Source organism: Aythya fuligula, chromosome 3 (genome assembly GCF_009819795.1).
Source record: "Aythya fuligula isolate bAytFul2 chromosome 3, bAytFul2.pri, whole genome shotgun sequence".
In the NCBI taxonomy this organism is placed as follows: Eukaryota; Metazoa; Chordata; class Aves; order Anseriformes; family Anatidae; genus Aythya; species Aythya fuligula.
In genome coordinates, this window is record NC_045561.1 from 115,837,830 (window position 1) to 115,862,207 (window position 24,378).

General features: G+C 50.9%; 1 protein-coding gene across 2 annotated transcripts; it reads right to left on the bottom strand.

The window, feature by feature from the left end:
* Window positions 1-1,368: 1,368 nt before the first annotated feature.
* Window positions 1,369-23,113, bottom strand: GATA4 (GATA binding protein 4). Of its 2 annotated transcripts, none has more exons than XM_032185359.1 (6): window positions 22,588-23,113; window positions 5,479-5,645; window positions 4,060-4,185; window positions 3,067-3,154; window positions 2,662-2,804; window positions 1,369-1,551 (listed from the first exon to the last, which is right to left on the bottom strand). In XM_032185359.1, exons 1-6 carry the CDS (start codon window positions 23,111-23,113, stop codon window positions 1,369-1,371), a joined length of 1,233 nt encoding a protein of 410 aa, XP_032041250.1. The 2 variants fall into 2 exon arrangements, with proteins under 2 accessions (XP_032041250.1, XP_032041249.1); XM_032185358.1 differs by having other exon boundaries at window positions 5,479-5,648.
* Between the last annotated feature and the right edge of the window lie 1,265 nt (window positions 23,114-24,378).

The following is a 24,378-nucleotide window of genomic DNA, read 5'->3' on the forward strand; positions in this document are numbered from 1 at the left end:
AGGGTGAAAGCTGGAGGATGGCACCTTACACCCTTCAGCACATTTTGGGGTAGCACTCGGTCATTCCGCAGTCAAGTCCAGGATGCAGGGAGGGAAGAGAAGAGCTTGAAAGGCGAGAAGAAGAGCGACAGAATTTGGGAGTGGACAGAAACAAGAGTGGAGAATCTTGTTGGATGCAGTCTCCCCAAAAAAAACAGGCTCCTCTTGCAGGCAAGTGAGTCTGTGCAGATGCTTGGTGAAGAAGATGCCTCCTGCCTGCATCCATTAAAGGCCGAAGGGTTTTCTTCTTGTGGAAGGTCAAATCCTTAAGGGTTGGACACGGAAAATGGTCACAAGCCGGCTGCTAGGGGCAAAGCGGGCACTCACAGTACAACAACAGATAAATGACAACAGGATTTCATCAGTGACATCAAAAACAACAGAGAAGGATGCAAAATAATTAAATTAACTGGCTGAAAAGTGACGGCACAGCAGAGTTAAAGAGCAACTTCCACTTGCTGTGCCCTGCAATAATCTCTAAGCCTGGCTTGCGGCTATCCATAAGGGAAAAGCCCAACGCTTTCCTCCAGGATTTGATGACCAACGTGGGTCTCCTCTACCCACTCCTGGAAGGTTTTTCCTTCCAAAATCCCCCTTTGATTTCAGACAGACCTTCTCCAGGCTCCGCCGACGTTTTGGAAACACAGTCCCATGATTTTGTAATGATAAATAGGAAAGGAGTTACTATTAAATACGGACATTCATCGGGTTTCCAGACCATCTAGGAGAATGAAGGTAATGCTCTAGGCACGTGAGGTGAGGATGAGGAAGCGGGGGCTTTTTTTTTTTTTCATATCAAATCCACTAAAGACACCGCAGCATGTCTCCTGGAGTCTGTTCAACAAACTGTCCTGAATCTGGCTCCATTTGGTGGAAGATCACTGAACTTCGGTCATGAGAAGGTGACGGCATTTCCTCTGGCCGGGAAACAAATGGATGGTGACAGAAGAAAAAAAAAAGTCACTGTGCCACCATTGTCTAAGTCTCAAATGACAAACGTTTTTAAATAAAACCCCAAACCTTTGTCCATCCTTGTGTTTCTGGCTATTTCGTAGAAGGTGGTGACAATCTAACAAAGAGAGGCTTGTTGAAAGGGGGGGGAAAGTCTTCAAATCCATTAGTTACTTTGAGATTTGAGTCTTGGTTTCTTTTGTAAGAGCTCTAATACACCTCAAAGAAGTCCTCTTTACCTCTTTGCTGGAACATCTCGAAAGGGGAGAGAAAGCAGGAGAGCAGGGGAGGTGGGAAACAACATTGACTTGATTATTACGTGGCATCTTCTTCGTCTCTCGAGCCGGTCAGCCTGAAGTCTCTGGGTGGAAGACCAGGTTATGCAGTAATGATGTCCCCATGGTTTTCGGCTAAGACCAGGCTGTTCCAGGAGTCCTGTTTGGAGCTGGTTTGCGGAGACTGGCTGATGGCTGACTGGTAAGCCTGCGGGGAAAGCTTCAGGGCTGAAATCGCAGGGTGAATTGAAGAACCGTGTCCAGACATGGCAGAGACTGAGAATGCCTACGGGAAAAGGAAAATCCCGTAAACAACAAACAAACAAAAAAAAAACACTGAGGACCCTGTGATTCCCTGTATGTAGGGCTGGTGCCACATTAATAACACATATGAGGATTTGCTAGCGTTTGCAGCTTAGATGTGATGCTTGGGGAAGGCTTTCCTTTTTCTAGACCCTGCTCTTTACTATTTCTGCACATGGGACATATCGTTCTCTTCTAAATGACAGAAAAGCGATCATTTTACCCCCCAAGGCTTGAGATTTCATCCGCTTCGGGCACTCCTAGCTTACAAATGCCCTCCTGTGGACTGCAGGACACACAACAACAGCGCCGCAAAGCGTTGCAGGTGCAGGATCAGCCCAACCCAACAATGCCATTATTTTTTTTTTTCCCTATTTTGTTTAAATACTGCAGCTCCCCGTATGAACCCAAGGGGGAAGCAACTACCACACACCACTGTCTCTTAGCGGTGCTGTGCCATGGGAACCCTCATCCAAGGCAGAGTTATTAAACCCCGCACACATCAGCTCCCAGCTGCGGGTGCTGCTCAGCAGGACTCACTCCTTGCTGAAGGAAGGGCTCGTCCCAAGACATCTAGCGGTGGATGTGGCACACAGCACCCGCTTACCCTACAGCTCTACCATCACGCTGGCTGGCTTTACCTTCACAGGGACTTAAATTTGGGCTACGTGAGTTTATTTTCACGCTGCATTTCTCATATCGTTCAACACACAGCCAGCCAGTGTAGATGAAGTAGAGTATTGCCAACTTTTTCCTTGCTCAAGACAAATCAAATCAAGTCATATACAGGGAATGGGTATTTTCTTGCCCATACAGCTGTCCATCTGGAAGGAATCTTATTTTTTCATCAAGGCTGATACCTCTAGTTGTCCATTCAGAACTGCTACATGTCATTAAAAAGCCACAATGTGCTAAGCACGATGACAAAAACGTGTGTTTTTTACCCTGTCCCCAAGGGTAGATCTCCAGCTGTGAAACCCTAGACCCTTGGCTTGAAAAGAGGAAACCTTTTACTATAGAGGAGGTTTTGAGGATACTCCCCTCACTGTATCTCCCATCCTAGTTCCCCGCTCTGTCCCACCACCCTGTGTACCTGAGAAATGGGGCTGGGGTGCCCGTAGTGAGATGAGAGCTCTGGTTCTGTTTTTATGGGGCGCATTTCCTCGGTGGTCGTGGCACTGCTGCTGCTACTGGTGGAGCTGGTGGTCGGGGTAAGACTCTCACTGCTGGACGGACCTGTGAGAAAGCGAGGGGTAAGCCAGGCTCTTCCCGAGGATCTAGAGCAGTGCAGATCTGTACCCACCCATCCAAAGTCAAAAAAATGGTTAAAAAAATAACAGAAAAGTCTTTGTTACTGCTGAAAAGCATTCAGACATTCCCCATTTTTAAGACGCAGCCCATTTTGTAGTTGGGTGTTGGACTTGGGACATAAATCCGAATGGCCAGAAGCACAAGCACACACATGTACACACAATAAACTCCCTTGTTCAACATTTACCTGCTGGCGTCTTTGTTTTGTTAAGGTTCTTCGGCTTACGCTTCCTTGTTTGAATGCCCTCTTTTCTCATTGCTAAAGGCCGTGGAACCTGTGGACCCAAACATAAAAGCACGTTGGTTTCTGTATCTCCACATGGTCATGTAGAACATGGTTCCAGCTCTACCTCGTTGACCCCATGAAAAATTATCTGATTTAATTGCAAACAACAACAAAACGGAACCCAAAGTCACAGGTCAACACCGCTGTGTGAAGACAGATGTCAAAGCTGCAAGGTGGGACTAGATGGGTTTTTACAGCATAGGTACTGAGAGATTGCTTTAAGGCCAGAAGGGAGCAGTAGCCCATCTAGTTCACTTTCCTGTTGAACTCAGAGCTGAAGCAGCCTTTCTGGGCAATGCTTGTTTTCTGGAAAACTACTAAATCTGCATTGGGGGACCTCCCTTAGAACTGATCCCACTGAGCTGGTCATCCTCAGAGTCAGACACATGCTGAAATTCCTAGCAACAATTTGTGGGGGCAGGTAAAGCTTCCCCTCATTCATTGCGTCTTCCAGCTTTGACCTGTCCCTCCTGGATGCTCCTCCATCTGCTCTGAAGCACTGGGAATCCTTGAGAGCATGGGAGCGTGTTAAAAAACAGGAGCAGCAACAGGGAGAAAAATGGGGAAGAAGAATGGGGTTTTCTTCTGCGGACACGAGGGTGGTGAAGGTCTCTGTGTCTGCCACTGCATTGTCACTGACTGGTGGGAGAAGGAGGGGAGATTTGCATCCTGAAGTCCTGCTTTGCCTTGGGCTCCAGCAGGGCTCTTCTACATCTATCAGACATGACATGAACGCATGGAGCCCCCACTAGCAGGAAGAGACTATCCAGGCTCCCGTGCAAGGGAAATCATCATCAGGAAAACCACGACAAGGGAGCACGGAGTTGTACCCCAAAGCCCATCCCCACCGCGGTGCCATCGCCACCCTCCCCATCAGAGCAACGAGGGCTTTACCCCGTGGAGCTTCATGTAGAGCCCGCAGGCGTTGCAGACGGGCTCTCCCTCGGCGTTCCTGCGCCAGAGCGTGGTCGTCGTCGTGTGGCAGTTGGCACAGGAGAGGCCGACGCGGCGGGAGGCCGACTGGGATTAAAAACAGAACAAGAAAAAGCATCAACCTTCCGCAGCTCCCACCGGCAGCATCTCAGGTCCCTACAGGTCTCGGGTTTCCCTCTTGCCTCTCTTGTGGCAAGAGGAGCTTAAAAGAGAGCTTGCAACGACAGCAGAGATTTCCCCTTCCAGGGCTCTCTGGCAAATCTTGGGCTCTGAAAATAAATACTGAATGTATTCATTTAGGTAGAGGAGCTGGTGTTGCTTTAACCAGCCCCCTTTGCTATATCCCTAGACGTGTCCTCCTTTTCTTCGTGGCAATTCTTTTCCAGAAGAAAAATCAGGGATTTGGCCATTTTTGCAAGATTTCCTGTCCAGCACTGGACCAAGTCTGGTTTCCAGCCTTCAATACCTGACCACATAGATCTGCCCAGGGATAACACGGAGACCAAAAAACGAAACAGGGCGCAGTTACAGACTGGTAGAAGTGGTGGTGGAGCTCGGCTCCGTCCTTCACCACGAAAGGGTTTTCACAAGAGGGCGCTGGGTAGCTGCGGACATTGGCAGCGCTCAAAGAAGTGACATTTTTTGGCATTTGCAAGGAATTGGCTGGGTTTGGGCTGGGTGGAGGGCAGGGCCACTGGGGATGGAGCCTCCAGGGTGATGAGGAGCCCCGAGGGAAGGCTCACTGGCTCCTTGCTGCATGGGGTTAGGACAGCACGGACTGCCGAGCCCTTCCCAAAAAACTCCTCACCCAAACAGGCTGGGACAGGCAGGTATCAACCCCGAGATATTCCACATTCCCCATGCATGCCCCATTCCGACCCCACAGCCTCTGGGACGCCCTGACCTGCCCCACAAGCTCTGCCTTGCCCAAGGGAACAGCAAGCAGGGTGTCCAGAAGAGGTGGCCGGCCACCGTGAAGGGGAGGGGGTCAACCAGCAGTGACCCTGGGGATAATGATCCTGAGGGTAAGAGAAGATCAGCTGGAGGTGTGGTGGAGCTGGAAGGGGTTTCCACTGCTGCTAAAATGCCTACAGGAGTTTGAAATAGGCTGGCTTTCCAGTTGCCCAACAATGTTCCCTGCAGCCCCTTCCACCACCTGGCCTGGATCAGGTCTCTGCACAGCTCATCTGCCCAGTCCAAGGCCTTGCAGCTCACCAAACTCAAGGTAATCCTACTTAATTTGGAAATTTGGCCCCAAACCACCTGCACCAGGCAGATGGGGACCCGAGGAGCTGAAATACCCCCTCCATCTCCACCTGGCCGAGGCCTTTTCGCCTCGTCCTGGCAGGCAGCCTGGCCCCATGTGTGGTGCTGACTCACCAGCCTCCTCTGGGGTTTGAACAAGGGCCGGTTGATGCCGTTCATCTTGTGGTAGAGCCCGCAGGCGTTGCAGAGGTAGTGCCCCGTGCCGTCCCTCCTCCAGAGCGGGGTGGACATGGCCCCGCAGTTGACACACTCTCGCCCCTCGGAATAGTCATCAAAAAATTCTGCTGCCATGACGGGAGAGAAAGGCAAAGATTGGGTTAATTCAGCGGCTCCGCGTTTAAATTTCTGCTCTGCTTCTCGATATTTGAACCCAGCAGTGACACTCAAAGAAATCACAATCGGATTTTATGGGGTGCAAGAAGCATCTCCTCCTTTCACGGGGAAGCCCCCAAGATTACAGGGAAGAGGAACCCCTTTCCCTGCCATACGGTGTTGGCTGAAGGACCTGTGTGGCAGCAGGGATGTGCCGGGACACAGATACAGGGAGACAGAAATAGAAACCTTCCCTTCTGCTCTGACGTTACCCAGTTTTCAAGATTGGACATAGCCAGGGCAAACAGATCGGGGCAGGCAAGCGGCCGTGTTTGCAACCCAGGTGAATTCCTTGTGACCGGGGACAAAGAGAAGCCTGGACCCACGGAGCAGAACTGCCCAGAGAGCAGAGAGGAGCCCAGGCATCCCCTGCTGGAGCTCAAATATGTGTGGGCAGAGAAAATCCTGCCTGTGCATCCCACAGCCCCTTGGCAGATCCCAGCAACCCCTCTACAGAATCACTGCAGAGAGCCAAAAATCAGAAATATTCACATGCTGTCACCCTACTCTCTGCACAAGAAGCAGCTTCTGAACAGGAAGAATCCACAGGTATTTCCATGATAAACCCATTCCTGCCCCTGTATCCCCTCTGCACCCAAAGACAGCGACCGAGGCACGCACGTGTCCTGCTACGGGCACCAGGAAGGGAAGACCAGATGATAAACTCCTTGTGGAGAAGAAGAAAAGGGCAAGCAGGCTGGGATTAAACCATGCTGCTGAAAAAGCCTGATCCTCAACATACTGAGACACACACGAGGCTTTTGGAGGATGGCAAGAGCTTTGCACTGGGGCCTTCAGCCATTACATGTCAGCGTAGCATCAACTCTTCCACTACTACTGTCCAACTTGCTCTATTTTGTGCCTGCCCACCTGCTTGTTAGACAAATCTCACTTTCTGCTGGAGGACAAGAGTTCCCCAAATGGCAAACCAGCAAAATTTGACTTTTTGCAGATCTATGTCTTAATCCTGTGTGGATTCTCTGATATCTTGTAAGCGTTATGTTCAACCATCAGCCGTCTCTCTTCTGCTGCTCTTCAGGCTCTTTTGGGGAAATCTGTAGGAAGCTACGTAACCATAACACAACCAAAGGATTAAAAAATGACTGAAGTGGGGCCAGTAAACAGATACTGAGAAGGATTCATGTAGTTATCCCTAGAAAACCAGGCTTAAAATGACAAGGGACTACACCGTGTGGCAATGGGGAAATGCTAGAAGAGAGGAAATGAGTGCACCTAAAGGGGCTCTGGAGCCAGAAAAGAAGGAATCTGCTATCTTCTAATTAGCTTAGGGAACCCTCATTACATTTGTGTAGTTCTGGTGGTTTAGGGAAGATGGGAATCCCTCCAGGTGAATGTTGGACTCAGTGGTATTGTAACTATGCCTCACTTTCCCGTTTAAAATCACCACCGAGCCACAGCCAAAACCCAGATCAAATAAACTTCCTTCAAAAAGAGGAGGAATTGGAAGAGCTAGTCAGGAAAGAACTCATTTCCTTGAAAAATCTCAAGAAAGGAAAACATTTTGCTATTTTTTCTTAGAAGTAGCTGAGGTTTCTGATTATAATTTTCCCTAAAACAAAAAAATCTGTATTACGTATTTTCAGGGTAATTTTCATCTTACAACAAAATCTTTTCCTCTTTGAAAATAGTTCAGTACAAAGTCTTTGACACAATCCACGGGGAACTGAGCAAGGCAGGGGCAGTCCAAAGATAATAGCTAAAACACTTATTTGAATTGTTCTTGGGAGTTATTACAAAATGTTGCTTTTCCTGGAGAATTTTCCAACAGAAAACCAAAATCCGAAGGCTTTTAATCAAAGAAACAAAAGGAAAAAATTTCTATCTGTCCCTCAGAAATGCTAAGAGTTCGACTAGCCCTTGAATAGGAAGGTCCCTCAAAATGGGAATGATAAGAAGAAATGTCAAGTATGGAAATACTTTTGTTTTTAAAGAAAACAGCCTGTGGAGCCCAAACCAGACAAGCTGCAAGTCTTTTGTTTTCTGATAATAATCAAATTTGCTACTGTAACCTAGCTCCATGGTCCGTATTATTTTCACTGGTTTGTAATCTGCCATCCAAGATCAAAATACAAAGCAGTCTTCAGACCTGCTCCTTTTGCTCTCCCCAGTCCATCTGCATTTGTTTGAGCTATGTTCTCCGCTATTTTTTCTTTCTTTTGGGTTTGCAGCGGATTTGGCCTGGAGCTTCTCTCCTGAGGGACCTTCACCAATTTACGTTTCTGGAAGACCTTTTCTGCTTCTGTAGTAACAGCATTTGTGCGATTTCCCCCTCTCAGCTGCAGACAAAGGTGGGCCTCGTGAACGTGACCAACTGGGAATCGCTGGAGCTGGAGGCCAGGAAGGAGCAGACTTTGCTCGCAGGGCGCACGGCAGCTCCACGCAATGGGTGGCTCTCCCTGACCGCGGCCCTCACGGGGTGATACGGGATGGGTGCGTCCCCTGCGGACACCGCCCAGAGCTGAGTCAGAAAATGACATCTGTGGAGTGCAATCTCATTAAAAACATTCCCAGCGCCCCGCTGAGGCAGGGAGAGCTCCTTGACCTCACTAGATCTCACCTGGAGGAGAAATATTGCATCAAGGTATGCCTGATGATGGCAAATTCCTCTCGGCAGAGGTGCCGGCTAGAAGGGTGTGTCATGGAAACACCTGAATGTCAGCTCAGGGAAGACAACTTAAGCTTAATGCATGCCTGGATGGAAGGGTGACTCGTTTTGGTGCCAGTGGAGAAGTGGAAGGCAAGGGATTGGTTTTCTTTCAAAAAGAGGTGCTCTCATTTCACAGCATCGCTAGAAGCAGGGTTGAAGTTGTGGAGGGAATCCAACCAACCCAGCTGCTCTTGGAAACCTGGAGATCTATGAAATGCTAAGAAAATATCACTTTAACAGGAGCAACCCGTGCAGTATGATGTGGGCAGATGCTCAAGACCCAGGTAATGCAATAGCTGCTTGTTTTGGAAGGTATGGGCCATGGCCTCTGCCTGCCTCCCTCCTCCAGGGGCACAACCAGGGGCAAGGCTGAGCTATATTGGGCATGGAGGTCACTGGGTTTCAAGTGCCCCCATTGCTTAATTTGCCCTTGTTATTAATAACGGGGCCCTGCAGACCGGAGGATCCCCAGGAGAAGCAGTGAAGTGTTTTCTTGGCTGCCGTCTCGGGGCTGCGATCTCTAAATCCCGGCGTTATGAGATCCCCTGACACTTATTCATTCCCTCTCCTCGCACTAGCAGCCGGCGGAGGAAACGTTTATTCAGGCAGCAAATTGCCCGAGCGGCTCCCGGCGGGACCCGAACAATGGGAATGGAAGGAAAGGCTCCCCCAGTCGCACTCAGGGCAACAATTTCCGTTTCGTGGCACAGGAGCCACCGCCTGATAATGGAGATTTATGGGGCCGGCCAATGACCTCTACAACAGCCTTTCTCCTCAGAGGTCTTCCTGGAAAGGTTTGTTCCCTCTCCCAAAGCCAGGTATGGCTAGCAAGGCTGAGGAGAGGACAACACGTATGTGCCAGCTGGGCTGAGGAGAAAACAGGCCCAATGAACTGAACAACCTCCTTCACCACGTGTGCCTCAAGGTCTTGAGCTCCTCTCTGAAGGCTTGGCTCCCCTAAGCGCCTTTGCCCAGCCTTTATCTCAGATAATATCAGTCTCGGGGTAGTTCAGGCCTTGTTATGGGGTGGGTCCCTGTGCCTGGCATTGACTAATGCCAATGGCTTTCTGCTGCATGCTTCATAAGACCCTGCCCCATGCCCATGAAGGAGCTTCTCACATAAGATCGGATCGTGAAATGGTGCTGAACGAGGCGGCCTGGCGAGGATTGGGGCCTGTCCCTGTCCCAGCCACCAGCTTGCCACATAAAAGGAGGTCCTTTTCCCCTCACACATACCCCTTACCAAGACTGCAAGGTCCCCAGGGCAGGAAATGTCACTTGAATGTTGCACAACAGTCTCCTAATCTTGGGTGAGGCCTTGAGCATGCTAATGTCAGGAATGCTCGCCACAATGGGACGCTTAGTCTCTGGGGAGCCGGGAGGGATTCTGAAGTGGAGCACTGGGGGCTGTTAGGGGAAAAGCATTCTTGGAGGTGGCCTTTCATGGCTCTTAGTCACTGGGAGTGGCCCCTTACATCCACCGCCAGGTCCACAGAGATCAACCAGGGAGGACAAAGCAGAGCTGGCCCACACCTACAGGCACTTCTTCCAGCATGGCTAGGGCATGACGGCATCTCCGGCCAAGGATATCAAGTCTTTGTACTTCTGCCTTCCCAGCTAGGAGAATCAGATCCCTGTGCACAACCAAATCAGCTGGGGAGCAGGGGGAGGATGCCCAGGGCTTGGGTCTGAAGGGAGACTTGAACTCCTCTCTAATCCTTCCAGCGTCTCTGCAAACCCCAGCTCTGCCAGCATGCCCATTCCTAGGCCTTTAGCAAGCTTAAATTTGGAAGCCTTGGAGAGATATCTTGAGCAGGTGAACCTTAGGGATCAGGACCCAACAGAATGATAGGAGTGAAAGCACCTCTGATGGAGAGGTCTTGACTCCTCCAGTTCAAAGCCAGCAGCCAGTTTATAAGTTTCTGTTCCCAAACCAGCCTCCAGAAGGGGTCAAAGAGCCCTCCTTGTGCTGGCTTGGGTGAGATCTGGTTGTCTCAACAAGGTCGTCTCCTTTCTTCTGCCCCCTCCTGCCCTCACCCCCTCTCTCTACTTGCTGGGGAGAAAGAGACTTCCATTAATATAGCACTGGAGTTTTGTTTACAGATGGAGGGATATTTAATATCAACATTTCCCACTGCAGAAGTGTCTTCTCAACCCAGTGAAGCAACTAGACAAAGGAGAAGCTGTCCTTCAAACACAGCCAGGCACTTAGAGGCTCTAAACAGAGCCTGAGAGCAGTTCTCCCTGCAGAGAAGCAGTTTCCTAAAACAATTTGTTATGATAAGAGGTGAGAGCCACGTTCCTGTGTATACAGAATCCCAAATGGACTCTCAGGGGCACTCGCAGCTGAGGGAAAGGACACTGGTCCCTTGGACACATGGACACCTTGGGCTCCCAGAGGATCCCAAGCCACCAGCACCTTCTGCTTCAAGGGACAACCACAACAGCAGTGCAGTGTGAAATGGGATTTACCATTCTTGGCTACTCAGAATGGTTTGTCCCAAATCCCAAATTTGTTCCTATTAAAAAAGCAACAGTATGGAAATAATACCTACTGTTCAAGCCTCTGAGTGTCCCTTTAATAAGTGTTTCTGCAGCGAGTGGAGCAGAAAGTCACAACTCTTTCTTTTAAATGGGTTGAGGTTCTCCCATGAATTGCATGACTACAGGAGCTGCAGCTTTATGGGAAAAACAATAATAAAAAAAGAAAAACCACCAAAAAGCTTCTGGTCAGATCACAGCTGTTAAAAGTGCTTCTTGTTCCAGTGCTGTGTCTGAGTACAGGGCTGGAAAGGAAAACAGAGCAGCAGAAAACACGGAGAGACAAAAGCAGAAGAGGCAGGGAGTGATCGTAAATAAAAGAGCTCAGATTTATGCCTGAGAGAGATCTGCAGCCAAGAGAAAGCTGTCTGTGAGTCTTTCCTTTTTCTATGGGGACATCATCAGCTTGGCATGCAGATGGAGATCAGAAAGCCCATGTGCATTATCAGCCACCAGAGCTGAGGATGTTTCTGTAAAAACAGGTTCTGCCCATTTTTTTTTCCTTTTATCCCTTCCTCTTCTCTGCATGTTTCCCCTCTGACAGAATTTGAGGGAAATTCATCCAGTTACCCACTATTTTAGAGACCAATGGGACCTGGATTAGCAGGAGACATCACCTGTGTGGTTGTTGATCCACAGGAATTGGAGAAGGGGGGCAACTTCCTTGCTGTTAACCAGAAACACTATTTCAAGCAATATGCATCATTGTGAAGCTTCACAGAAAGGGCTTGATGCTGTCCCCGAATGTTTTGGAGTTTATCTGACATGTCTAAAATGGTTGATCACTCAGTTGGCTGCTCAGAGTGACTGGCTTTCCCCCTGCAGACCTACAGCCCCTATTTAATTGCTTAGGAAGCACTTCACCTATAATCAGGCTGAGCCATACGCCGCTTTTGAGAAGGCAAAGAAATCTCTTGCCTCATGAAACACCGAGACTGTTCCTACACAACCGTTCCCAGCCAAGTGTTTCACGTCAAGGCAAAGGGAACATTGCGTCCCTCCCCTGCAAAGCTCCCCGATCTGCCTGCAGCAAGCCAAGGTCTATGGCACACACCACTGCCAACAGCCAAGCATACTCCTTTCCTTCACGGATATGTTTTCCCCAGCCTGAAGGACAGTGGAGGCAGAAGCAGCCAAGGGACCAGCTGAGATCATGTGCTAGGGGTCCATGAAGGGAAGGCTGGTCAAAGCCTGGGCCTGGATTTGAGTTCAGTCTCGGCTCTGTCCTTGGGAGCAGAAGCAAAGGCTCTTCCATGCCTCACCACGTGCCCACACAGGGGAAAGTGGAGAACACTGGACCTGGGGCTCTGGGGACATCTCAGCACGTAGTTTTGGGAAGGGGCAAGAGGTGGTAATGGGGACTGGCCAATGTGGCAACTGGGAAGGGCTTTCCACCACACCAGAGCCCCCATGCCCAAACCCCACAAGGCCAGGGGCTGTACCACAGCTGTGCAGAGAGGTGGTCAACCCCCATATTGAAGCAGCATGGCCCAGACCCAAAAAGTGGACAGCAGGCCGGGCAGGAGAAGGCCTGCAGCTCCCCCTGGGTTGTATTTGCACAGGGGGAAGGCCCACTAAGCTCTGCTCGTGCTGCAGTGGAGACAGGCTCTCCTTTTTCCATATCCACCATGAACACCACTCATATATGGCCACTTGTGTGCATATGCAGCAGGATGGGGGCTGTTCTGATGACAGAAACACAACCAGATCATTAGATCCCAGTCACCCCAGCATCCTAACAGGGCTCAACCCCATATTGCAGTCAGAAAAGACAAACCCATTCCTTCTCCCCACTCATCAGCAGCAGGCCTGAGGCCCTCCATCAGATCCTGAGCAAAGCTTACGCAAAAAAAATTGTTAAAAAAACAACAGCAGCAAAAGCTGGTTTTGGTCAGAGCACTTGCTGGCCACCCCTTTGATGGCAGCGTGGTGTCCTACAGCAATTTGTGCCGCCTGTGAAGTTGTGTGTAAGTGAGTGAGCTCCAAGGCCTGCTTTCTTTTGCTGGGATGCAGGCCTGATCCCACCCACCAAGGTGACCTCCCCTTTCTTACTCCTACTTACAATTCTTACACTTGTAAATATCTGAGGCTCTTCTGATAAACAGGAGATTCCTCTGCTTATCGACTGTCCAAATATTTTTAACAAATCTCAGATTAGTGTGGAGAGCTCGGGGAATGGCCAGGATGGGGCCATCCACAGCCTGGGGGCCGTTTGGCAGCAGGGACCTGGAAATGGTCTTTCTCTCACTAGACAAAGGGAAAAGAGAGCCACAGCATTTTCCCCCTTGAAATACATCCCATCTCCACATGCACGTGCTTTGGCTCTCCTTTGATGATTGCAGGGATGATGGGGAGAAAATGGAGACTGTCAGAGCCAAGGAAAGCTTTGTAGCCCGCTGGTGTGCCAGGCCCGGTGCCCATGTCTGGCACTCGTTCATCAAGCATGACACAGCCTTCACGTGCCCTTGGCCTGCCTTGCTTGGCCGCCTACAGCACCGTGGGTGAGCCAAAACACCTAAAACCACGGGAACCCAACAGTCTGTGGTCATACATCCCCCTGCAGCATCTGTCTGTCTGAGGGAGAGCATCTGTCTGTCTGCAGGGGTGGCCCAGGTGGACCAAAGTCAAGGCCCAGGAAAGTGGTGGTGCTTGGGGTCATTACGAAGATAAAATGAGGGAAGCGGTGCGGGTAGATGCTGACAGCAGGGCATTAGGAGAAGCTTTTTCATTAGGACATGGATTAGGTGGCCATAGAGGTGAGGGCATTTCCATCCCTGGGCATTTCCAAGCATCAAGACAAAGACACAGCTGGCCTGAGCTAATTCAAGTGGCTAATTGCTTTGGGCAGGTTGGGCTAGAGATCTCCTGACACCCCTTCCAACCTGCCTTTCTGTTACCCTGCGACTCCAGAAACTCAGTAGTTTGTTTTTTTATTATTATTATTATTTTTTTTCCAGACTAGTGCAGGTCAGAGGAAAAAGTATTTATCTGCATCAGGCCAAAACCCCTTGTGGAAACACAACTGTATTATCAGTGTGTGTGTGTTATGTGTGTGTTTGTATATATATATATATATACACATATACAGACATATATATTCAGTGTAGATATACACTTACTGTGTCCTTAAGAATGCCATTTTAGCCAGCTAGGAGTCATCTCTAATCAACTCTCTTTGCTTTTGCTGTTAGCATTATTTTTCTATGGCTATGCAGAACACAGCTGTATAGAACTGTACATATATATATATATACACCACTATAAACACACACTTTGTATATTCTAAATTATTTATATACACCGTGTATATAAATACACACTTCATATATTTAAAAATATATATATACCACATATAGGAACATAGGAAATACATAGTCTATGCACTGCTTAATGTGCCCAAGCCCTCTCTGAACATGACAACCTTAACAGTGACCTTCAGGTGCATATTCAAGCTCTGCCCCAGCATTTTGTTTGGACCCTGTGGGCTGACCAAAACACACCAAAACCAGTGAGGTTGGATCCTGGCCTCTCTACGGGACGGCAGCCAGGCACAAACAGAAAGGTGTTTGCTACGGCATACGGGATGCTGGGTGCTCTGACCCCCGGCCCTCCTCTTTTCCTGTTTTAATCGTTATTCTGGACAGTAAAGTCAGCAGGGGCGGAGGACGGAGCGATTCTGCGATAAAGTATCTGCAGAGGTCAGCCCAGCGCTCGGCAAGCCCAGAAACTGCAGCCCAGGCCAACGAAACGGCAGGTACCTGACTTATCAGGGCAACATACAACTTGCAGTTTTTCTACCTCAATTGATTGGACTTTTTATCTAAAATAACAGACATTATAAGATAGGCGAAAGTCGAGATAAGGAACAAAATTGAGTAGTCTTGAATCAGATCAGCTTGGGGACAGGTTCAAACTCCCACACCTGCCCCGGGGGAATCAATGAAAGTTTCTTGGCGTCGTCCACTCGTTTTGAAACGCTGCTCAAGTGGAGTGAACTTTGAGACCGTGGCGTTTATTCTGTGATTATAATTAACCTGCTCACCCGTTGTTATTGATTTCCTCGTGAAGGGAGGCGACGGGATGTTGGCTCAGAAATATAAATGGCTGGGGAGGGGAGGCGAGGGGCCAAGCAGTCTGCCCCCTCTTTGTGAAGTGATGAGGGGCAGGACATAGGCAGCTCCTGGAGAAAAGCCTCGGTCATGCCCAAGACCCCAGGCACAAGGACATCCTCCAAGGCCAGGAGGAGAAGACATCCCCCAAGCCAAATACCTCCCTCTTGCTCTGCATCACCAAGGCATGTCCCAGCTCTGCATCCATCCCAGTAGCCAGTCCCTGGGGCCAGCAAGCCCTTCCCCAAACCCTCTCACATCTGGGGCCAAAGCCGTCTTTCGGAGGAGACCTGATGGCTGAGCCTCCTCATCCAGCACTGAGCCCCGAAAATTAAATAATGATGGCTCCATGGCCTGCAAACCCAACAGCTTGGCTTGGAAACTCATAGCATTTCAAATCATATATTTTTAAGTCTCCTCATGAGCATGAGCACATAGGAATCAGGGGTTCCCAACTTTCTTCTTGTCCGGAAAAGCTGCCCCTTCACCTCCCTGCAAAAATCAAGCCTCATGTGTAATGCTACGGCTCCGGACGATGGAGCCCGGAGGAAAAACGAGCAGCACTGAAGGGGATGAGGCACAAAAGCAGCCAAGACGGAGTCAAAAGGGAGCTGCCTGGGGACATTTGCATCGTCCCAGGACAGCCTGGAGGGGACGGCTGCCCCAAGACAGCATCGAGGAGGCAGGGAAGGGCAGCGGCAGAACCTCTCCTGAGATGCTCCCCGGCAGACACCGGCCTCATTCCCAGGGATTAGGAAGAAACATTCCCAGGCAGGGATTTTTTGTTATCCCAGAGTCAGAAGCAGCCAGTACCAGGCCCTGTAGGAGACGTGGGATCAGCCCCACACACCCCTGGTCCGCCTGCCCCGTCCCCGTGTCTGCTGCTGATGGAAAACTTGCTTTCCCTGACTTTCCATGAATTATTTTTTCCCCTCCTTCACAAACAAGCCAAATTTCCGACTCCCCTCTCAAGGCTGGCGCGGGCCGCGCGAGCCCAGCTGGCTCCGATAAGGGGCTCGCCAGCTTTACGGGTCGCTAAAAATAAAAATAAAGCAGCAAATCCCGGCGTGCTGCACCACGTAAACCGAGCGGCTGCTTTCCAAGATGGAAAAAGGGAAGGTGCTGCTGGCGTCTGGGAAGCTTTCCCGGCCAACAGCCTTCACCTCCCCGAGGAAAGCTGTCGGTTCCCAAATATCTTGCAGGGGGCTGGGTTCCTGCCCTAGGGAAGCTTTTTGCATGGGCCTGATCCTGCAGCAGCTCCCAGCCCTGGGTGAAACCTCCTTTTGGGGTGGTTTCGGCTCAGAGCAGGCAACTTGAGCGGGTTGCTTGGTCGGTTTTGGTTTTAATTTGTTGGTTTGTGTTGTGTTATTTTTTTTCCACAGCCCATACTGAATTTATTTAGGGGAGGGGGGCTGATCCTGTAAGCACTACCTGGGCGAAACCTGCAGGATCGGCCCCAGAAACATCCCTGCTGCAGATCCAGAGGGGAAACTCGGTTCCCGTAAGGAAGGGAGGCATTTCCAGCTCCCCTCCTGAAAGCAGGATGGAAATACCTGGTGAGAGCCAAGGGGAAACTGAGGCACAGGGCAGTATGGTGGGGCTGGGCATTGGGGTAGGGTGCTCAGGGCATGGGACATTTCTGTGCATCCCCTACAGCTGGTTTCAGCAGCAGAAAGACTTGGGAAGGACGCAATTTTGCCCCTCCAAGCAGAGCATGAACCCTACAAAAGCTATAGGTGCCCAGAGCCAGCAAATAAAATTACCCAAAGCCATCTCTGTGCAGGGAAATAACCAAGGAAAATTTTAAAAAAAGTACACCGGGCACCTCTTGGGTAAAAATAATGATTTTTGCTCCCAGTTGATGCGCCCCCAGCCTTGGCTTTGCAGCCCAGGCCTTGCCAAAAGCAGAAGGCTGAAACGTTTCGGCGCTGCTGACGGGGTCAGACGTGTGGCCAGCCTGGGAAGCCTCTGCCCAGCTCCCTGCGAGGGGCTCTGAGCTGTCTGGAGGAGAAATCCCAGCTCCGGCTCAGCGCAGGGAAAGGGAAACGGCGACCAAGTGCATGGCCGGCTTCGCTCGAGCACGGGGAAAAGGGCTGCAAATGCGCCCTGATGCCGGGATTTCTCCTCCGTGCTTTGCTTTCCCAGTGGGAAATGACCCGAAAAAGCAACAAGAAAAGCCCCTTCCTGCAACCACCCCCCTACGAGCCCTCACAAAACACCCACGGCATCGCTCGGCACGCTTCAACAGCAAAAAGGTTCCCCCAGAAAAGCCCCAAAGCCGCTCGTCCCCCGCTACGAGAGGCAGCGACGGCCAAATTATTTTCAGCCGCTGTCACGCACAGGCGAGCACCCGCCTCTGAGGACCTCACTGCTCAGGAATGGCAGATAATTGGGTTTAATTTGTCGTTACGGATGTATTTACAGCTTGGACCGGTCGCTGCGACCGATTGTGCGAGGCAGTTTAGAGGGATTTAAGATCTTGTCATACTGCTGGAGGTTTAATAGGCAGCTGCGAGGCAACGTTGACCCAAAGTTTTTGTTTTTTTTCTTCACCCCCAGACCAAGCAAACCTCCACCCGACATCATGGTGAAATTTTCTTGTGTAATTTGGTGTCATTTGGGATGCAAACACACGTTCTCACCTCTGTCCCTGCTTACTTAAGCAGCGTTTTGCGGTCGGTCGCGCACCAAAGGCGGTTTGGCACCTTCCTGCCAGACAGCCAGAGCTCAGGACCCATCAGCGAGGCGAATATTTGAATATTCCCAATCCTCGGCCCCACAGGCATAATTAAACATGATCCCCCCAAAAAAAAATAAAAAGGGAGCCGGTATGGGGACAACTCAACCTTGTGGATGCGCACGAGGGGTTACGGCAGCACGGCCGCCTTGCAAAAATCGGAATTTCAACAAAACTGGCTACTTTCAGCCCAGGATCAGAGCCCCCCACTCACATCCCTGCCTGGTTTCACAGGCAGCAGCCAGCCCCAAATGGGAGGCAGGAGCCTCGCAGGGATGTTTTTATAGAAAAGGGGTGCAAAAGCCTCAAAGCACACAAAATGTGCAGTGCTTCCCCCCCAAGGGATGTCTCCTGAGTGGATAGACATCCCCAAGCACCCCATTTCTGCACCCGCTTTTCTGTAAGGGAATTAGAAGGAAGGACACACCGGGCTGATGTGCAAGGAAAGGAATTTGGGGATAAAACCACCGAAAATGAGGTCTGTTTGCATCTCTTTTCCCTACGCACGCAAAGCTCTGTGGGTCCCAACGAGCAACAATTTCAGCCCAGCGCCCTGTGCCGATGCGAAATCATAGAAAGTTTGGGATTTGCTACTTCAGCTACACTCTTAAAGGCTTTTTAATTAGATTTTCCTTGAAATTGCATTTTTTCACCCATTCTTGACCATTCCCTGCACACATCCCCCCGCAGCTGCCGACCTCCAGGCACAAAACCTTGCGCATCTCGCCGGGCGCCTGCTGCCTTTTCACCTGGGTTGGGATTTATCTGCAGGTCGGCGCATGGCTGGGGGGGAATTTCCCAAAGAAAACCTTTCAAAGCCCCCGAAATACTGTGGCCATGGGGTTTTCAAAATAACTTGCCCCGTTAGGGAGCACCGGGGAGCACCTCTGCCTGCCGAGCCAAGGTTTCTCCATCATCAGAAGAGCACGGAGACAGCAGGATCGGGTCCAATTTCCTTTGGTAAACACCGCCTGATACACGCTCCTCTCTCTTTCCAAGGATTTTGCCTCTTTCTACCCAAAACGGATGGAAATAAATGTGGAGAGAGTGAAGTACGGGCTGCCCTCTTAAAGAAAAAAAAAAGAAATCGCTGCTTTTGTTATGGGGATAAAGATGCGCATGGGTGCGTGTGCAGAAAAAATAATTCATCCTGGCTTAATAAATCTTAGATTTCGTGCCACTGCTCACTGCCTTCAGTTTTTCTGCTTTGTAAAAAAATAATCATTATATAAAAAATATATGGATATGATATAATACGTGATGTCATAGGTATTATTTACTGCACCAGAGCTATTCTATGCGTGATTGTATTCAATAATTAAAGCTCTGTTTCCAGTGATGGAGCTGTACCATTAATAAGGGTGTGATGATATTTTTATTATTATCGTTGCTTTAATTGCAATTTTAAATATGCTGTCTGGGGATACGGGGAAGGGCACAAAAATAAATCGCGTGCTCGAGCTTGAATCGTGTCTCCCCATCCCGTAGCCCTGCGGGTTTTGTCCCCAAAACTGCGGGGCTGTGGGGCTGGGGAACCCGCTCATTGTCACCTGGTTGTCACGGCGGAGGGCTGCAGATGACACCTTCGCCTTCACCGGGGATTTTTGCAAATGGGGAAGGAGAGGAAGGAGAAGCAAGGCGGGATGCTTTCACCCTGAAGCCGCCGCGTTGGGAGCGGTGCCTTTGAGCACCCCTGCGAAATCCAGCCCTCAGCCCTCCCTCCGATCCCCTGGGGCATCGGCTGGTAGGGCAGGGGGACGTGACAAATGGGATGAGTCAGTGGCACCGAAATGCCAGCCTGGGGATGCTACCCCGCCAAGCTCTTCGCATCCCTGTGGGAAAGCGTGAGATCTGGTTCCCCGATCTCCCAGCAGCAGAAAAAAAAAGAAAATTAAGAAAAAAAAAAAAACATTTTTCCGACCGATGGCCGCGTCTGCTGGGGGCTTTGATCTTTGCAGATGTGGTCCCGTGGAGCCCGGTTGGGGACTCCTGGCTCGGTGAAAGGCAAAACGAAATGCAAAGGCAGCTAAAGTGTCCCATGCCACGGCTCGCTCCCGACCGCAGTGGCAAAATTCAGCCTCCTAAAATATAAATATATGCAAAAAAAAAAAAAAAAAAAAAAAAAAGAAGAAAAAAAAAAACAAGAAGAAAAGGAAAAAAAGACCTCCTAATCCCCCAAAAAGAAAAATCCTTCTATTTCGCACAAGTTTGCAGCTGAAGTGAAAAAAAGAAAACTGCACAGGGTGGGGATGGGAAAGCTGGATCTGCCCCCCCATCCCCTACATAAAAGCCAGTGCATTGCCTCCATCCAAGCTCGCCTTTCCCCAGCAAGGGGGGGATGGGGCAAAAACACCCCCGTGGCTGCTCTGGGGGCAGATTTTGGTGGCGGGGACATCTCCTGGAGGGAATTTTGCCCCTCCTTAGCTGGAGAATTCACCCCAGCCCCATGCCCTGGGGCAAGTTCATGGCTGCTGGGGCTGATCCTGCCCTTCAGGGCGAGGAAATAGATCCCCAGACGTACCCCCAAACCCCAAATTTGCTGAGCATGCAGCAGGAGTGTTTTTTTTTTTTTTTTTTTTTTTTTTTTCATAATATGCCCATGTGGTTTATTTATGCCCCCAGTCTCCCCAGCATTTGGTACCACTGAGCTGCTTTGCCACGTTTTAACCCCAAATTCCTCCTATCAGGGAAAAGCAAGAACATATATCTTTTAGTATATATATATATTTTTATCAGCTTTGAATGCAGTTTCACTAAAGTTTCACTAAACTTTTCCTGGAGCATTGCTTATCAGGGGAAAATAAACGCCGTGCCCAATTGCGCAGAGCGCGCGCGTCTGAGTCTGCAATTCCAGCTCCATCTGCACGGACTTAACCTTCATTATTAAATAGTAATGCTAATTAATATTACAGTAATGTCCGGCTGCTCTGCAATTAGCACTGTCCGAAGGTGGTTATTTTTCCAGGAAATCACTGGAGGAAAACGAAAGCGCTGCAAAAATCCCTGGGTGCAGCAAAGCCTTGCGCCAAGGGTTGTGTTTCTCAGTGTGCGGAGAATAAAAATATCTCCGCTCCCAAGGAAAGGCAAAGAAAGGAGCTTGGGATTCACCATGCTACCCGCCGGGGAGCTGCCTTCCACAAAATTCCCTTTTCTGTTTGAATCCCGAATTTTTAGGCTCGATGCCTTTCAGGCCGTTTCATCCCATCTCCCTCGTGCTACGCAAGGGCTCGAGCGAAGAGCACCAACAGGCAGGCTCCGGCCACGGGACTAGCAACACAAACTGATCTCAAAACCCCCCAAAACACCACGAACCTTAAAAGCTAACCCAATATTTCTCCAACTGCAATGCTTCATCCTGAATATTTCATTTTTAAAGTTATTTTTCTAAGAGCCCATCAGCGACCGCAGCGAAAATGCGATTTTTTTTTTCCCTCAAGGAAGAGATGGGCACTGAAGTCAAATAGAAATGCAAGACTGTCCTCGATGATACAAATCAATGATTCCTACATGTTTTTCCACCACAGGGCTTCCCAAAATCCCTGCCTGGTTGACCAAAGCTTTATATTTATAGCTTAGTTCCCCTTTTTTACACGATTTCTTAATGCTCGAAGAAACGCAAAAGGCAATGGCAAGGCCAAGCCTTCACTGACACCCGACTTTCATTCCTGTAATTCCTTAAAATAACGCTAAAGTTTAAGAAAACCTTGCTGGAGGGAAATTTTACCCTCCTGAGTACAACCTGAAAATCTATCGGCGGCCAGATTTGAGGCATTCATTTCTGAGTGCCTTTATTTCTCTTCACTCCGGTGCCAGCAGCGAAGCCCCCACGGGGAAGTGAGGAACAGAAATGGGTCTGGGGGAGCAGCCCCACAGCCCTGCTTTCCTCCCCATGTTGCCTTTTTCCTCCGTGCAAAATACAGAAGCAATATTTTAAGCCAATTAAGCAGTATTTTGGGAACAATTTCTGGTCTTAGGACCGGGGGCGCTTACAGAAATCAGCACTTTGGCTCCGAGACGGGGATCGGCACAAGAAACCCGGGTGGGATTTGGGGCAGGGAGACCCCAAAATCCGGAGCTGGGGCTCCCAGATGTGCTGAACTCCCCCCCCCAAAAGCACACAGGGTACAAGAGGCTGTGCTAATGGATGCGGATTTATTTCTTCTTCTCTTTCACCTCTCCCCCTCGGCGCTGAATTTCCCTTCACCTTCCCTTTCCCCGGCCTCGCCAACCACCCAACAGCTGCAGAAAGGACGTGACACAAAGCGGCCCGAGAGCGAGATCTGGGATTCACGCACCAAACTTTTCCGGTTAATTCCATCCCTAAATTTCCCCTTTTTGCACCAAATCGAGCCGGGAAGGGGCTACCCACCAGGGTTGCACTCCCGCAGACCCCAGCCATCCCCGCTGCGGCCCCGAAATACTTGTGGAGCTATTTGTGGAGCAAACCCTTCCACAGGAGCTCGGCACATGATTCTTGCAGCTCCAGGCCTACCCCAATTTCATTTAAATTATTTTTATTATTACTTGTAACTGTGGTTTCAAGGACTGTTTGCAACGTTGCAGTGAAAGTGCATGAGTAAGGGTGCAACCGGCGCCGTGAGGACCCTGATATTCTCCATCCCCAGGAGCTCAAAAATCACAACTTTCTCAATCCCACCCTCTAAAAATAGGAGTGCACGGATGAAAACGGAGGGGAAATAAAACATGAAAACTGTGGGGAAAAACATAAGAACGGACAGCATCCCAGCCCACCATACCCCATCCCCTCCATGCCCCGGGGGGTTTGCTTCGCTCACCGATGTTGGCGTGCCGGGCGGCCGCGGGCGTCCCTCGGCCCTGCAGGTTGTGGAGCATGGGGCTGTCGAAGGGCGAAGAAGTCCAGGTGGTGGCCATTTCGGGGCTCACGTAGGCAGGGTAGGGGCTGGAGTAGGAGCCGCCGAAGCCCCGGCCGTACTGCTCCCTCCCGTTAGCAGAAAGGCTCAAGGAGCTGCTGTAAGCCGCCGCGGCCTCCCGGGAAGAGGTGGCAGGGATGGGGGTGCTGGTGGAGAAGGAGAACCGAGGTGACACGGGCGGGTGGGACGATCCGGGGTTGTAAGCGGCGCTTTCGGCTCCGGGTTGAGTCCAGATGGAGTGGCTGGAGACGGGGCTGCCTTGCTGGGAAGAGCCGCCGCTCTGCAGGTAGGGCAGGCTGGGGAGCATGGAGGTGACCCTCGTGGTGGGCACATAGACGGGGGACGCTGCGGCCGCGCTGTGCATGAAGCCACCTGCCCCCTCGTAGGCCGGGGGGCCGGGGTTCGCCGCCATGGCTAAGCTCTGGTACATCTCGCCGCGGGCCCCCCCAAACCCCGGCCGGCTCCCCGGGCACAATCCAGAGCGACGATGACGACGACGAGGGGAGCAGAGTGATGAAAAAAAAAGAAAACAACAAAAAAAAAACAACCCCCAAACCCCGATTCCCTTCTCCCCCAGTGGCAGCCGGAGAGGTCTCGCCTTGGGGAGGGGGTGTCTGGCCAAAACGCAGCAGGTCGCTTTGGGCGAGTTTAATTTCAATTTTTTTTTTTTTTCTTTTTCTTTTTTTTTTTTTTTTTCTGGTCCTTTTTCCTCCACCCACCCCCCCTCCCCGCCGCCCACCTTCCCCACCTTCAGCAGGTCCGGCGGCCGCTTCCAGCCCCCCAGCAAGAAGTCCTGGTCCCCCGCGGTGGAGAGCTTTAGCTCCCGCTTGGAATTAGCTTCTCCCACCGGGCTCCATCCATCAGCTCAAATCCCCCCCCCCCCCCTCCTCGACAGTGGGGCCGGGCTGCTTAAAACCCTCGGGCAGTCTCCTCCCCGTCCAACCCCCCCCCGGCCCGGCCAACAGAGCCCCGGGAGATGCGGCTGGGGATGCGGGAGCCCCCCTCGGGGCTTGGGGGGGGGGAGGATGGAGGGAGATAAGGAGGTTAGAGCAGGACCTAAAGCTTGGGGGGAGGATGGAGAAAGAGCCCCCGGGGGGGTGGGAGCGGTGGGGAAGGTGAGAGACAGCGAAAGCCCGGGGGCAAAAAAAAACCAAAACACCTTTGTCCCGCAGGTACGGGCGGTGCGCGCCGCCGCTGATGGTTCCCGGGGGGGGGGGTGGAACCAGCGGGGAGGGTTTGGGGGGGTAAAGGAAGGAGTTTTGGGGGGTTTTAGGGGGTTTTGGGGGGGTTTTGGGGGCACCGGTTAAATTGGGAAAAGGGAAAAGGGGAGGGGAAGAAGGAGGGAGGTTTGGGATCCCACCGGCACGCCCCAGGCGTGTCTGGGTCCTGTGCACCCCGCGGGGGGGTCCCCAAGGGGGGGTTTAAGCGCTGCGCCCCCGATTTCCCCGCTCTGAGGGTGCTGGTGGGGCTGGCAGCAAGACCCCTACGAAGCAGAAACAGCACCGACCTCCCCCTCTGTGGGGTTTTAATGCACTCCCCCTGGCCCTTTTCACGAGTGGGGGCACTGGAGGGACCCCATGGGGATGGGGTTTTGAGGTGGGCACTTCTCAGGGTGGGCGCTTTGGGGGTTTGTGCCCCGATGAGTTTTGGGTCCTCGTTTGGGCCCCTTGGGTTTTAGGGCAGAGGGATGGAATT